Source organism: Vicia villosa, linkage group LG4 (assembly GCF_029867415.1).
Source record: "Vicia villosa cultivar HV-30 ecotype Madison, WI linkage group LG4, Vvil1.0, whole genome shotgun sequence".
NCBI classification, from domain to species: Eukaryota; Viridiplantae; Streptophyta; class Magnoliopsida; order Fabales; family Fabaceae; genus Vicia; species Vicia villosa.
Genome location: NC_081183.1, coordinates 182,167,649 through 182,182,696, shown reverse-complemented (window position 1 = coordinate 182,182,696; position 15,048 = coordinate 182,167,649). Strand labels below are relative to the sequence as shown.

The 15,048-nt window shown below is 35.4% G+C and overlaps 1 protein-coding gene across 2 annotated transcripts; it reads left to right on the top strand.

Annotated features, from left to right (window-relative positions):
• The first annotated feature begins 2,080 nt into the window (after positions 1 to 2,080).
• LOC131600474 (pEARLI1-like lipid transfer protein 1) lies at positions 2,081 to 3,001 on the top strand. 2 transcript variants are annotated; one of them, XM_058872633.1, is made up of 2 exons: positions 2,081 to 2,301; positions 2,338 to 3,001. In XM_058872633.1, the coding sequence occupies exons 1-2, from the start codon at positions 2,142 to 2,144 to the stop codon at positions 2,676 to 2,678; spliced, it is 501 nt and encodes a 166-aa protein (XP_058728616.1). In that variant the 5' UTR covers positions 2,081 to 2,141; the 3' UTR covers positions 2,679 to 3,001. The 2 variants fall into 2 exon arrangements, with proteins under 2 accessions (XP_058728616.1, XP_058728614.1); XM_058872631.1 differs by having other exon boundaries at positions 2,083 to 3,001.
• The last annotated feature ends 12,047 nt before the right edge of the window (positions 3,002 to 15,048 follow it).

The window sequence follows — 15,048 nt, the reverse complement described above, 5'->3', positions numbered from 1 at the left end:
CTTGGAAGATGGGAAGATCATTTATCTACCTCGAGCTGTTCAAACTTATTCTTCCATTCTTAGTTATTCATTTTACGTATATTTTGATGTACTTAATGAAATTGTGTGCTTAATACAACTAATTTTGATATCAATTCAGAAATGATGTATTGTTGATTTTGGTATGATACAATTGACATTTATTAATAAACAATATCACAATGGTTATTAGGCTTAATCGTTGTTATATGGCGCGTACTTTTCAGTTTTCTACAACGGTCACAAGACTATGATAGAAAGTACCGCATAAACAATAACACGATACATAACAACGCATGGATCTACGTGATTATATACCTATTCCAATCGTTGTTAAATGTCTTTTTTGTAGTAGTGTTACAAATGTTACAAAATAACAAATAACCTTTCTCACCCTAATTAGGATTTATAGTGTGCAATGATGGGAGATTGGTATGATATTTGTAATAAAACTAACACACTAAACTAATGGACTTTTACACACAGACCCATTACATAAGCTAACTTAGGGTCCGTTTGGTTGGAGGTAATTGGAGGGGAGGAGAGGGGAGGGGATTTTATTAGTTTATGTGTTTGGTTCAAATTTAAAGAGGAGGAGGGAAGATAGATGGAGGGGACCAAATTCCCTCCTGACCCACTTTTTGCTACCCCCCGATTTGGGGGGATTCGGAGGGGAGGGGAGGTGATTTATATTAATTATAATTATATTTACATATTTACCCTTGTTATAATTATAATTATATTTTTATGTTACTTTTAAACTCTTGTGAACTAAACAGATTTGTAAATAAAATTCTTCCCCTCCCCTCCCCCTTCATATTTTGAACCAAATATATATGTAATTAAAATCTCTCCCCTCCCCTTGTTAAAAATCTCTCCCCTCCCCTCCTCTCGATTGAACCAAATGGACCTTTAGAGAACGAGTTAACTTAAATAATTGGGCTTAATAAATATGTCATATTCGAGATGTTAACAATCCTAACATTTCAACTACTGCATACATGAGCATACTTCGACTACAACATTGCAGGTTTTCAACTATAGCATGTGATCAGACTTCGACAGCATGCTAAGATCCTGTCGAATTATCAAATTAAGAAACTATTAGAGTTCTATCTAATATCTCACGCCAAATATATAATTAATCTCTAATTCACCCTCCCCAATAATAGAAATAAGACAATCATTTCCAGTTTTTCTATTTGAGTATAATTGGCTTGGAACTACTTGCAAAATATCCCAATCACAACGTTAGTCAATTGTGTATTAAAAAACACGCCTATCACTTATGTATTTTAGTCAAATAAAACAACTTGTCAATATGTATGTAATCCTTTATCCTTTTTTATAACTCTGCTATTACTTTTTTCTTCCTCTTCTTTAAGAAAGTTTAACTTTTATAGCAACTAGTTAAACAGTATTTGAAATTGATTCCGTCTCTTATAAATTAAACAAGATTTAAATGAAAAATAAAAATAAAAAATTTCAAGTAAATTTAAAAAATTATATATATAATTAGAAGTTATAAAATTGACTTCTGTATATTGAATGAAAATGCCACGAAATATGGGTTGAAGTCTTTTCCATTTTCTGTTGTCTCCATTAATTCTTTTATTATTACAGTTTCAATGCTTAATAATAGCATACATTTCTAAAATATATGACATATACTAGAAATTTATGCCATTTTAGACATACAAAACTATAATAATAGAAATTCTAATTTCTTTTAAAAATGGAGATCCTCACAAAATAGACATCCTACATTTTTTTCTAACTCACGGTGAGCATTAAATATATTTTTTTCTAACTCACGGTGAGCATTAAATATTTGGGAATATTATAAGAATATTATAGACATCCTACATATATGTTTAATTATGAGAATATTATAACAATATAAATTATATTCAAAAAATTAATCTAGACCGTCCAAAACCTACCAACCCCTTCTCCAATGAAAATACTACTAACTATTGATAGAAGAAATTCTTAGTCTTTTAATAGCCACTAAGATATAAAATCATTATTTGTTTTCCTATAAATACAGTCCAACTCTCCCCTTCCATTCTCATCCATAGTTCAACATCTAAACACAAAACATTAGTGTTTATATCTTAACAATGGCTTTCAACAAGCATAGTGCACTCATTATATTGCTTTCTCTTCTTTCTTATTCCATATTTTCACATGCATGTGAAACATGCAATCCCAAACCTAAACCTAGTCCTCCACCACCTTCCAAAAATCCTACGCCTTGTCCTCCACCACCTTCAACAACACCTAAGGCCAGTCCTCCTCCTACTCCATCAACAACACCTAAGGCTACTCCTCCACCTAAGGCAAGTACTCCACCTCCTTCAACTACACCTACAGCTAGTCCTCCTACTCCTTCAACATCACAAAAATGTCCTAAGGACACATTAAAGCTAGGTGTTTGTACTGATCTTCTTGGACTTGTTAATGTTGTGGTTGGAAGTCCTGCTTCAAGCAAGTGTTGTACATTGATTCAAGGTTTGGCTGATTTGGATGCAGCAATATGCCTTTGTACTGCTATTAAGGCAAATGTTCTTGGTATCAACTTGAATGTTCCTGTCACACTCAGTCTCTTACTTAGTGCTTGTCAAAAATCTCTTCCTTCTGGTTTCCAGTGCTCTTAGACTCTCACTTATAAGTTCAAGCAAAACAAGTACTTATGTTACTACTACTTTCATGGTTGTTTTATTATAGTTATTGTTTTTGTTAATAATTGGAGGCACTATGATTTTAACAAAATCACGGTAACATCGTGATTATGCTAAACGATCATCAATCCAAATGTACTATTTCAATTCTTGTGTGAGATATATGTCATTTCAATAATAGGGTAAGTATGTTTGCCTTATTTACCAACTTTGTTCTTTTCAATTTCGATATATTTTTGTAAACTTTTATTAATTTGTGCAATGAATGGATTATGGTAATTTTTTACGCGTTAATTGAATATGTGAGAATTGGACCAGAGCATGTAAGTTGCATAGTTAAACTGAATGGTATCATCTTAAAAATAAGCGTTATAGGAATATGTTAAACTTTCTTTGGACCACACATTCATGAAGGTGACATAATCCTTCGTTCACCAAAATAGTTGCTGGGCTTCTTTCCAATTATTTGAGTTGTCTTATAATATAATCCACAAATTTTCTCTCTTCGTGCTCAAATTACTTAAGACTAAATTCTATCATTTTTATATTTTATGTGCTAGCCAAACACTCTCAAATATTTTCATTTTTAATATTGCATCATCTAGTTTACCATGTATTCAATGTAACATTCTAACTCTACTAAAAAATTTACTGGCGTGTTGGATTCTTCACCAACTAACATTTTATCATTCTAACATCGTTAGCCTTACGCTTGTTCGATAAAATTTTGCATTTAGTTTAAGTGATATTTTCCTATCAAAAAAACACTTGAGACATTCCTCCATTCAAACACTTGGACCGAATTTATTAAAATTGTTTGACATGTGATACGATATGATATTCGAATTTTATCTCTAGGATAAGTATGTAATTTACGTAAATATTTATTACTACAAAATAATACATTTTATGATAAACATTTCACCTCTCCACAAAAAAACTGGGGTATAAACAATAGACGCACAGAAAATGAGGAAGTTTCAGGATTTTTGTGCAAAGTCTTTATCACCTCAAAAAAAAAAGGACACTTGTAGGGTGTTAATCACCTCGCAATCCAAAATAAAAAATAAATAAATTTAAAATATTTATCACCTCGCAAGTAAAGGTGAATGATTCAAAAAATTTGAAAACTAAATTTCAAAGTGACAAACACTCCGCAATCTTTTTTTTAAAAAAAAAATTATAATTTTTTGGGGGGAATTAACTCGGTCGATTTATTGAGTGTTAGGGGGAAGACGACCGTTCTGATCACCTTTAAGTTGCAAGGTGTTTATCACATCGCAAGGTCTAAATTCTGACACAACGTTGCCAAGTGAATTTCACTTCCCAAGTCACTACAAATACTTGGCATTGCGAGATGAATTGCACATTGCATGCTTCTTAATATATCTTCTTTATATATATATATATATATATATATATATATATATATATATATATATATATATATATATTCTCAACATCCTCAACCTCTTGAGAATATTAGAAATAAAATTAGATGGGCAAATTTTGGGGTGCAACAGCTGCCCCTATTTAATCGTCTTGAACATGAAAGTGAGATTGGCGCTAGCCTTTCGAACATTTAAGGTAGAAGAAGATTAAATATCAAGAGAACCTGAAAATTTGCCTGAAGAATGATGAGATAGGATCCACTGGGAAAGAAATGGTGTCAACTCCACTGAGAAAGATTGTATCAATTCTGGGTTGATCAAAGTAACTCTGGGTTAGAAATGAAATACATATCAACTCTGGGTTGAAAAAGAAAAGTGGGTCGAAGGAAAGGCACCTCTGGGTTGGATACGAGGTAAACATCAATTCTGGATTGAGAACGGAAATAGAAATCAGTATTAGTGAGAAAAGATATAGGTATCAGCTCTGGGTTGAGAGAGAAAGAAGATCAACTCTGGGTTGAATGGGGAATCGGATAATGACTAAGGGTTGAAAGAGGAAAGATGAACGTCAACTCTGGGTTAAGTGGGAACAAATGATAACCGTCAACTCTGGGTTGAGAGGGGAAAGGAAGGGATCAACTCTGGGTTGAATAAAGGTAACCGTCAACTCTGGGTTGAGTGGGAACAAATGATAACCGTCAACTCTGGGTTGAGATGGAAAAGGAAGGGATCAACTCTGGGTTGAATAAAGGCAACCGTCAACTCTTGGTTGAGTGGGAAGAAACAAAGGATAACCGTCAACTCTGGGTTGAGTGGGAAAAAACAAAGGATAACCGTCAACTCTGGGTTGAGTGGGAAAGAAAGATCAATTCTGGATTGAGTAAAGGATGACCGTCAACTCTGGGTTGAGTGGGAAAGGAGAAAAGATAACCTTCAACTCTGGGTTAAGTGGGAAAGACAAAAGATAACTGTAAACTCTGGGTTGAGTGGGAAAGGATAAAAGGTGACCGTCAACTCTGGGTTGAGTGGGAAAAGACAAGAGATAACCGTCAACTCTGGGTTGATTGGGAAAAGGCAAGACATAACCGTCAACTCTGGGTTGAGCGGGAAAAGAAATCAATTCTGGATTGAGTAAAGGAAGACCGTCAACTCTGGGTTGAGAGGGAGGAAAGGATAAAAGGTAACCGTCAACTCTGGGTTGAGAGGGAGGAAAGGATAAAAGGTAACCGTCAACTCTGGGTTGAGTGGGAAAATATAATTAACTCGGGGTTAAAAGATGAGAGGAAAAGTCAACTCTAGGTTGAACATAAAAACATCAAATCTGGGTTGAAGAAAGATGAATATGATTGACTTTGGGAGATGACACCACAATGGTAACTCTGAGTGATCCAGTGGAATATTAATTGAATGTTTTGTAGAGAACCCATTTGATGAGTAACTTGGCTTATGCTTCACATGCAAATGTTTGATTTGTTTTATGCACTTCTGGAAATGTAATGCAATGAATTTTATATGCAGTGTACTGATTGTTCAGGGTTTCTGCTTTGTATGGAATAGATTAAGTGGAGTTCTAAACCTCTGTTTGATAGTGGGGTGGGTGCCCCTGATTTGTTGATGATTGGATCATTGTGGGAGATATACCAATGAGAATGCGATGATATGCATGATGCGTGTATGATTATGAATGGAATGATTGTTTCCAAAATACAAGGGATGGATGGAGAATGCCTTGCGGAAAGGTCATTGCTTGTGAAAGTGTTGGTGATGCTGAGGTGTTTGGCTTGACTTCTCGACACCTATCTCGATATCTGACACTTGATTGAAGATGAAGAAATGACTTGTTACTAACTTGCCCCAGCTTGTGGGATCTCTTGAGAAAGAACTTTGGTAATGCTTGAATCATGGAGAGTCGAAATGGTCTCCCCTAGTGTAGATGAAGGAATGAATGCCCCAGATTGAAAGGAACTCTTCCACCGAATGGATGCTTCAGGTATTTGCTTTGCGGATGACCAACCTTTGCCTTTGTAAGATTACTCGACAGAATTTTGATGTTGAACTTTCCTTGGTATCAAGTACTTACTTTCAAGTTGGAGACAATTCTGTTTTGAAAAGGATAATGAGAATGCAATGCACATGTTAATCTCAAAGGAAAAGTTTTATTTGTCAAAATATTGTACTGATATTAACACAAGTGACACAGCAACATTAGGAGTCAGTTTTGACATGATTTCACAGTTTATATGCTTTCCGAACAAACCCTGCTTCAATTAGGACTTTCGAGGGTTGTAACATGGCCGGGTTCCCGGTTTGAGAAACAAAGGATAAAGGCTCAAGTTCTACTTAACCCACCCCTTCTCCGTGATGTCCTCCAGTCCTACGTTCAGCTAGTTCGACACGAGTATTCACCTTTCAGGAAGGATTGTGATGGATGAGGATCCTTTATGGCTTTGATGGAGGTGGAAGTCACCCTTTGGTGCTTTTGTTGATGGTCATAGCGACTTGTCCCTTGGAGGATTTTTCTTTTGCTTTGTCTTTTGCTTTCCCTAATTTTTGCCTGGACAAAAAGTTCTTTTGATTTTGGTTTTCGTTGTCCAGCGGGATATGCCCTAATTTTTGCCTAAGTCGTTTGCTTTCAAGCTTTTCCTTTTTTTTTTGACTTAGCGGGCTATTGTTTCTTTTTTTTATTCATAATTTTCTTTCATCTTTGGTGATTGACTTGATGAAAAGGTTGTGACTGCCTTCTTCTTAGTGAATGGGAGACATCCATTGTGGATTGTGCTCTTCTTTTTTTGTTGTGAGATCTGAGATATGATTGATTCTCTGATGGAATACCTGAAAGTTGAGCGCTCGGTCGCACTAACTGAAGACTACCCTGCCCCTGGTTAAGATTGAGGGTTTTGTATTTTTGAAAAGAAACTACTACTCCTTAGGCTCAAAGGGGTTGACGAGGGTTTCACTCCCTTATAACTCCAGTGTTTGGGAATTGAAATAATGCCTGTACATCGTCAGCAGGATCTTTGTTCCAAAAGCATACAGTCAGTGATTCATGTGTTTTTTGATTTTCATCATTCTCCTTTTTTAGTTGCTTAAGACAAATGAGTTGAATATCAATGAACATAATGACAAAGATGAAATGATTTGAGAAAAACATGTATATTGCATTATTTTTATTTATTCAAACAAAATGAATTTCTTACAATGAATAGTACTTGATAACAACAAAAGTAATACAATTGAAAATACTAAAGAATTCTATACAATGGCAAGCTTGGCCTTATTCTGATGCAAGCGAAATGTTCTCTGACAAACACAAAGTCTTTAGGCTCCACTTGTGGAAGACACCCTCGTGAGGAGGCACGGGGTTCTTAGATAGTAGCTTGATCTTGTTTGTAATTCCCCATGATTCTCTGTCTGTTGTCTTTTGTCAAATATCAGTGTGGAGGAATCATCTTGATTGATCCGATGGAGAGGGAGAGTAGTAAGAGTCTTGGTAACCATGGATGCACATGCATGAATGCAAAAATGTTAATGAAGATGCAAATGTATCATAAATCAGGATCAAGGATCAAGGCCTCTTGGATAACAGCTTCTCATGGTCAATAAGATATGGTCGAATCCTCCAGATTCAGAGGTCCGACGTTGCTTTCTGGATAAATATCTTGTGCATAAGTCAAATAGGGTCGAATCCTCCAGATTCAGAGGTTCGACGTTGATTCTGATAGATAACTGATGTAGAACTTCTATATAAGTCAAATGTCCCAGGATCAAAGGTTCGACGCCTTTTATTAAATAGCAGAAATTCGGGTATTATGAAGGTCAAGTTTCCTGTCCCATCCCAATCTCACGGGTATGTAGTCTAGACACGGACAAGTTGTTCCTAATGGTCACCAGGGTTAACGATTCCCATGGGGTACAATGTGTTTGAGGCACAAACGTGCCAGACACAATGTTCCATGAAAGAACCTCGCCTGGTCGTGGTACCCCATGTCAAGCTCGATCGTATCAAACGCTACGGGAGTTGACATGGGCATCCACACTAATACTATGTGTCACTGGCCTGGGTAGTGGGCCTTTTACCTCACAAAACCCCCCACCTGCAAAACAAAGCAGAAAAATATGTGGCCCCCACGGGGGCCCATAATATAGTCCAGAATGCGAGAAAATAAACATGATATGCAAGCATAAACTAAACAATGCAAAACATAAACAATATATAAGCACACCCAATAAACAAACAACAAACAAAGGCTAGGATCGACTCGCTAAGTACGGACCCGCAATAGGTCTGACGTCCCCAGCAGAGTCGCCAGCTGCCGCACGCTCGCGAAATGAACAGACAGAGTCGCCACTAACATATCTATCCTAACAGGAAAGGAACGTCAGCAAACCTAAGATGAATAAGAACGAGGTCTTTCGACCAGAGATAGGGTACGGGAGTCGGTTACGCAAGGGGAAGGTACTAGCACCCCTCACGCCCATCGTACTCGATGGTATCCACCTATGTTTGTTACTATCTAAAGGGTGTGTTAACTATAAATCTAGAGCTTAATGCTAAGGGAATGCTTGCAAATGAAAGAAAAGAAACACGGGGAAAATAAGGGTTATAAATAGTTGTGCTCGCTTAGGCCCCGCGACCTAATGCCTATGTATCCTTTTCAGGAATCAGAGCGTCGTAGTTCGGCTCTTTAGTTTTTGTTTGTTTTTGTGTTTTTTTAGTTGAACAGTTACATTCGCACTCCGTTGCTCGACCTCTGGAGTCTTAAGCTAGGAATGGAGTGGAAATAACGTGTCCGATTGAGGGAAAGAATGCCCTGAAGGCAAGAGAGAGAAGAGAGAGATTTGTCGAGCGTTTCGAGTGTACCCCTTAAACAAGGGAGCCTCGAATTACTCTTGTTGGTGTTTTTTAAGATTGGGAACTTCCACTCAAGTGTTCCCCTTAAACAAGAGGGACGAGAGTTTCCATTCCCTTTTTCATTAGTCAAGCATTTATTAGTCATTTTTTAGGTGTTTTCTTGGTATCTTTTAAGGGAAATTAAGTCAAGTATTTGTTAGGTGTTTTAAAGTTGAAAAGGAAAAGAAACTAGCCTAATATGAATTAACTAGCCTAATGTTAAAATGAGAATTTCTATATCCTAATGTTATCATGGTTTCTACCTAAAGTGTTAGGATTAAAAGAAACATGAAAATTAAAGTCACAATTAGAAACAAAAATGAAGAATGATACAATGGTACAAAATTACACACAAGCATGAAGTAACAAGTCAAAATATAGTACAAAAAATGAATTAAAAATACTACTATTTTTTTACTGATTTTTATGAAAGAGAAAAGAATTCTAAATCAAGCAAAAAGGATTAAAACAATTAGCCTAAAACTAATATTCTTTATGACTATTTTCTATGTCAAGATATTTATATTAAAGTCTAAAATGATAGGAGAAAATTAGTTTTAATTACTAAAAAGGAATGGCAAAAATCTAGTTACCTAAATCAAAACTAATGGAAACAGGGGGGGTGAAGAGTAATTCGTGGCCCAGGGATAATTGATTATAGTCCAATTCACATATTTGATATATGATGATTCCCAATCAACAACAATTAATCAGACTTTGATGATTCCATTATTCCCTAAACTTACAGTTAATCTTAATTCAATTCACATTTAAACTATAGACTAAAATAAATAAATAAAAATTAAATAGAAAGGGGGGAAGAATTAGGGTTACTTGTGACATTGAGCTTTTGAAGAACAACATCCTCCCTCTCTCTCACGAAGGCACCGGCGGAGACTAACCTTCTTCGACGAAATCATACCCCCAGCCACCGTAACCAAGACAGTTGATCACTCGCTCTCTCATCTTCCCATACTCATCCCTCGTCTCGCCGTTTCTTCTATCATCGAACGGAGTTACGTCTTCAACGGTTTTGATCTGAAATCCGGTGAAGTTGCTTCAACTTTCAGGTATGAGTATCGCTCAGCCTTTGCGTTCTAACTTCCTCTTCTTCTCTTTTTTTGAATTCTGAGTAGTTGTGTTGATGATGATTTCTTAGCGATGATTGATGAATCGCAGATTGATGATAACGTTGAAGGAAAAGCTCAACCTTGAAACATAAAGATAATTGACGATTAATGATAAGGATTGACTCAGTTGCAACTTCACAAAGGTTTTTTTTTTGTTGCAATTTTCAGATGACGATGAAGATTATGGAGAATGTGGTTTCGGTTTAGAAGGAGAGAGCAAGAGATTGAGATTGATTTGATAATGCGTTTAGAAGCTTTTGGAGATTGAAGGTGTTGGAAGAAGGTGTTGAAGCGGGTTTAAGATGAAGGATATTGAAGCTGAGAGAAAATGGGAGTGAAGGGAGAAGGTTGCAGAGAGGGTTGAAGATGACGAAGAACGATTGGTGTTCGTGGAGCCTTCTCCTGATTCTCGTTTCCCTCTGTAGTTCGAAGGTCGAACGGATTCTTGATGAATGATTCGATGTTCTTTGATTGAAGATTGGAGAAAGTGATAAAGATAACGAAGGTGGCCGAGGAAGATGATCGAGGGCGATTAGAAGTGAGTTATCTGTTATGAATTTTTTGTTCTTTTCTATTATCCTCCTCCTCTGAATTCTATTATGCTGATAAGAATGGACCTTTGCAGAGAGAATTGAAGAAAGTTGAGGAAGGTTGAAGAGGTGTGGTGAGGAATGAAGGTCGATGAATGAAGAGAGTCAGAAGTGAAGAAGAGTGGAGAATTGGTGATGTTGCAGAGAGTGATGAATGAACAAAAATGGTGGAGGCCGAAGGTTGGTGAATGAAGTGGAAATGGTCGAGAGTTGATTCTGAAGGAGGAGCTCAAGTTATATAGAGGTGAGTTTCTCTGACTTTTCTGTTAGGATTCAGTTGAACTCTATTATTCTGTTTTGAATTCAGTTTGGCAGTTGGGGAGTTAGTTACATAGGTTGGTTACAGTTAGAGGGTTAAAATTCTGTTTTTTCGGTTATAGATTAGGAATTAGGTAGTTACAAATTCTGTTAGGTGGTTAGAAGGTAGTTAGTTGTTATAACTAACTTTTTGGTGGCTGTTAGAAATAGGTTAGAGGTTATGCTGAATCAATGGTTAGAAAGGTTAGGTTGAGAAACAGGGTTGGGACAGTTAAAAACTGTTATGTTAGTAATTAATTATGAAATCTATTAGGTCAATCAGCTGCTAGCTTTGTGATCAGTCGAACCGTTGCTGGCTGCGGGGTTTTTTTTATCTTGGTCTGCATATATGAAACAGCTAGTGTATAAATATGTTGAATCCTGAATGTGTATATATGTATTGAACCCTGAATGTGAACTAGGTTTTGGATATGACTTTGTTTGGCTGAATTTTGAACTAGTAATGATGCATTATTGTCTTCCTGTTTTGATGTAGGTATCTCATGTGAATGTATGCAGGTCTTTTGATATGTGGCTGAGATTCTTTGGACAAGTATTCAAGAAAGAAGAACTTATATTGCTTAGCCATGAAGAACTTGAAGCAAATTGAGATTGGATCATGAAGATGCTCAATGGAAGAGAGATATGTCTAGGAGATTCGTGTCAAACCGAGTCTTGGTCAACACTTTGACTAAAAGTCAGAGTTGACTTTTTGTATTATTTATTTTTTTGCAATATGATGTAATGGTGGAGACCTTGTAATGTATTTTGAACATGTTGGCATTTGAATATATATGAAAGAAGTCTTGTTAATGAATATGACTCTTGACTTTCTCCATTGAAACTTGAACTTCTTGCCTTTCTTTGAATTAATAGCATGAACACCCTTTGAATGATGAATAACATGAAACTCCAATATGGTTATGGCCAAAATTCAAGCTTTCAAAGTTATCTTCAATCAAGAGTTAACGACGTGACCAATGCCTCTTGGACTTATCATGATATGGCTCTTAAAACACCTATAACCTAACAAAAAATCTTTAATTAGTCAAGCCTTAACAATTCCGTGTAAAACCAGATACATGCCTCAAATGATGGTAGGCCCCCACAAATGAATAAAAGCCCATGATGATCATAAACCATATTCCAAGATTCATATGATAATCCTAAGCATGAAGTGGATTTCAAAACCTTCAACTGAACAAGTCTGCATAGTATGGAAACCTCACTCATTGTGGAGCCTCAAATCCTTCCAGGACCGTTAATCTCTTGTTTTTAGACGTTTTAATCAATAAATGAATGCATGATATGTGAATGACCTAATGGAGATATGCGGATGAAATGCGAAGTTTAAGCCAATTAGAAATAAAATTAGATGGGCAAATTTTAGGGTGCAACACACCTTTGGTGCACTTGTTTGTATCTTGTACTCTTTTCTTTTTCTAATATATTTTCTCTGTTATTCCATTCAAAAAAAATCATCATGTCATTTTAAGTTTTAAAAACATTTTAAAATATTCAAGGATGTTATTGTTAAGTTAAGAAATAAACAAACACTTATATTAGACACTTACATTTTAAAAAGTATCTTTTTGTAACACCACCGAATTTTACTTCACCACGACCAAAGGATCCACCATGGTAGAATCTATTCAATTAGACACTTTTCTTTTATTTTAATTTTTAAGCCTACTTTCCATCACAGTTGGAACCTCCAACCATGGTGAAAAATGGCGTCTGGTCATGAGTTCGAATACTAGCACCTACAGTTTTGTTTTTTATTTATTTTTAAGCCAATTTTCACAACGGTTGGAAGTTCCAACTGTGGTAAAAAGTGGCACACTGTCATGAGTTTGAATCTTTTTATTGTTGTTGTTGTTCTACTGCTACATTTTTTATATTTTATCAAAAGACATATAACAACAGTTGTTTAATACAACTGTTGTTGTCTGTAACACATTGTCATGAGTTTTAATCTTGTCGTTGTTGTTCTACTCTTGTATTTTTTTATATTTTATTGAAAGACATACAACAATAATTATTTAATATAACCATTTTTGTATGTACTACGCTTAATGAGTTTTTTCACTATCTTTAAACAAATCTTTGTCGTCCATTTAGTGATTATCAACGTTTTAGACACTACTATTAGTGATTTGCATGAAACCTAAAACTTAGACAAACTTCCAACTTAGACGAACTTTATATTCTACTTCCAAACGTTATCTTTCATTTACGATATTATATTTCTTCACTAAACACAACTCAAAAACATCATTGCTTTCATAAGCAAAACTCGAAAACATCATTTCTTTCATTAAAAAATTTCAAAATGTTATCATCTTTTCTCCAACTTGAATGAAACAAGGAAAGTATGGGTTCGAGTTAGCAATGTTTGTTGTGTTCTTTTTTGTTATTGTTTTCTTATTGTTTTTTTTTGTTATTATCATTGTTCTTGTTGTAGGTGTTCTTCTTCTTCTTGTTATTTTTGTTGTTGTGGTTGTTCTTGTTCCTGTTTTTGTTCTTGTTGTTGTTATTCTTCTTGTTGTTGTTCTAATGCTGCTTTTTGATTTTATTAAAATACATTCTACAGCGGTTGTTTAATATAATCGTGATTGTATGTAATGCGCTATCCAATTTTCTACCACGAGCAATAGAATGTAATTGTAAATAATTCACTTACAACCACACCCTACCTAATAACGGTTGTTCAAATGTTATTATAGGTCTTTCACGACCGTTGTTATATGTGTTTTTTATAGTAGTGACATTTAATAGTGATGTATTTAATAAAATTGATAATCATACATGTGTCAATAATAATAAAAATATAAATATAAAATATATATTATGCGGGTATGAGGCGGGGTGGGTACTAAGGTACCCGTACCGATGCCCATATCCACTTATTTTAGTGGGTAATTGCTCGTACTCATTTTGTGGATCTTTACCCTACCCATTGTGGGTAATTTTTATTGATGCCCACTGGAGACAGATCAAATTGTCATAACTCAATCATACTAAAATTATCTAGAGGAAAGAATTAAAAGAAAATAGAGATCAAATTCATAACTGATTAAGGAGAAGCACTCCCCTCCCCCCACCCCCAAACTTACATATCGAGGATTCCACGAAATGAGTTGCTTGGTAATTAGCCTAATCAAATTACAAATGGCTTCGGAACTTGGATTATCACCCACTAGAAGACCAAAATACTAGAAAGCGATAGACTCCCGATTATAGTGCAGGAAAACTCCCACTATAGCTGTGTAATTTGGTCCTAAATTAAATTAAATTTGATTGATTTTAGAACAATTAACAGTAAGCCTCGAGGTTACCTACAAACCCTAAAGGATAGCTTTAATGATCTTAAATTTCTCCAAATAAGCATCAGCCAAGATTAAGGCGTCTTCTAAATTTGGAGATAGGATCAAAAAATCAATGGAATCCAACCTAAACCCATAAAGGAGGCTTAGATCTGCCACATTACCAATCATACCACCAAGAAAATAAGTAACATTACCAAAGGGTCTCCTTATTTAAGTCCCCTTTGAATATTGATATCTTGGTCGGACTTTAATTAAAAAACACCATAAGTTTTAGAGAAAACACAAGCACACATTCAGGCACGTCATTTATCACAAAAATTGAACATACATAACATTAGTCCAAGAAGCTCTTTCTAATTAAATCATATGCCTTTTTCAAAATAAACCTTGAGAATAAAATTGTCTTTGTTATTTTTGTTGCCAAATCAACAAGCTTGTTAATTTCCACTACCATGTCGACCAAAAGTATATAATTTATTAATGGGGGAGATTAATTTATCCATCACTTTGACTGGTATGGCTTCTAAGACTTTAGCCACAAGCTTATATAGAGATCCAACAATAGAGATAGAACGAAAATCCACCAACTGAGAAGAAGAGTCCACTTTGGGAATCTAAGTAGAAAAATAGGAAGAAAAGTTGCATGGATAGAATGCAACGCAAAAGAACTTATTAAACGTCAATCCCAAATCACCCATTAGAAGATGCCAAAATTTCC

Coding starts and splice junctions, on each gene's coding strand:
- LOC131600474 (XM_058872631.1), top strand. CDS start 2,142: ATGGCTTTCAACAAGCATAGTGCACTCATTATATTGCTTTCTCTTCTT.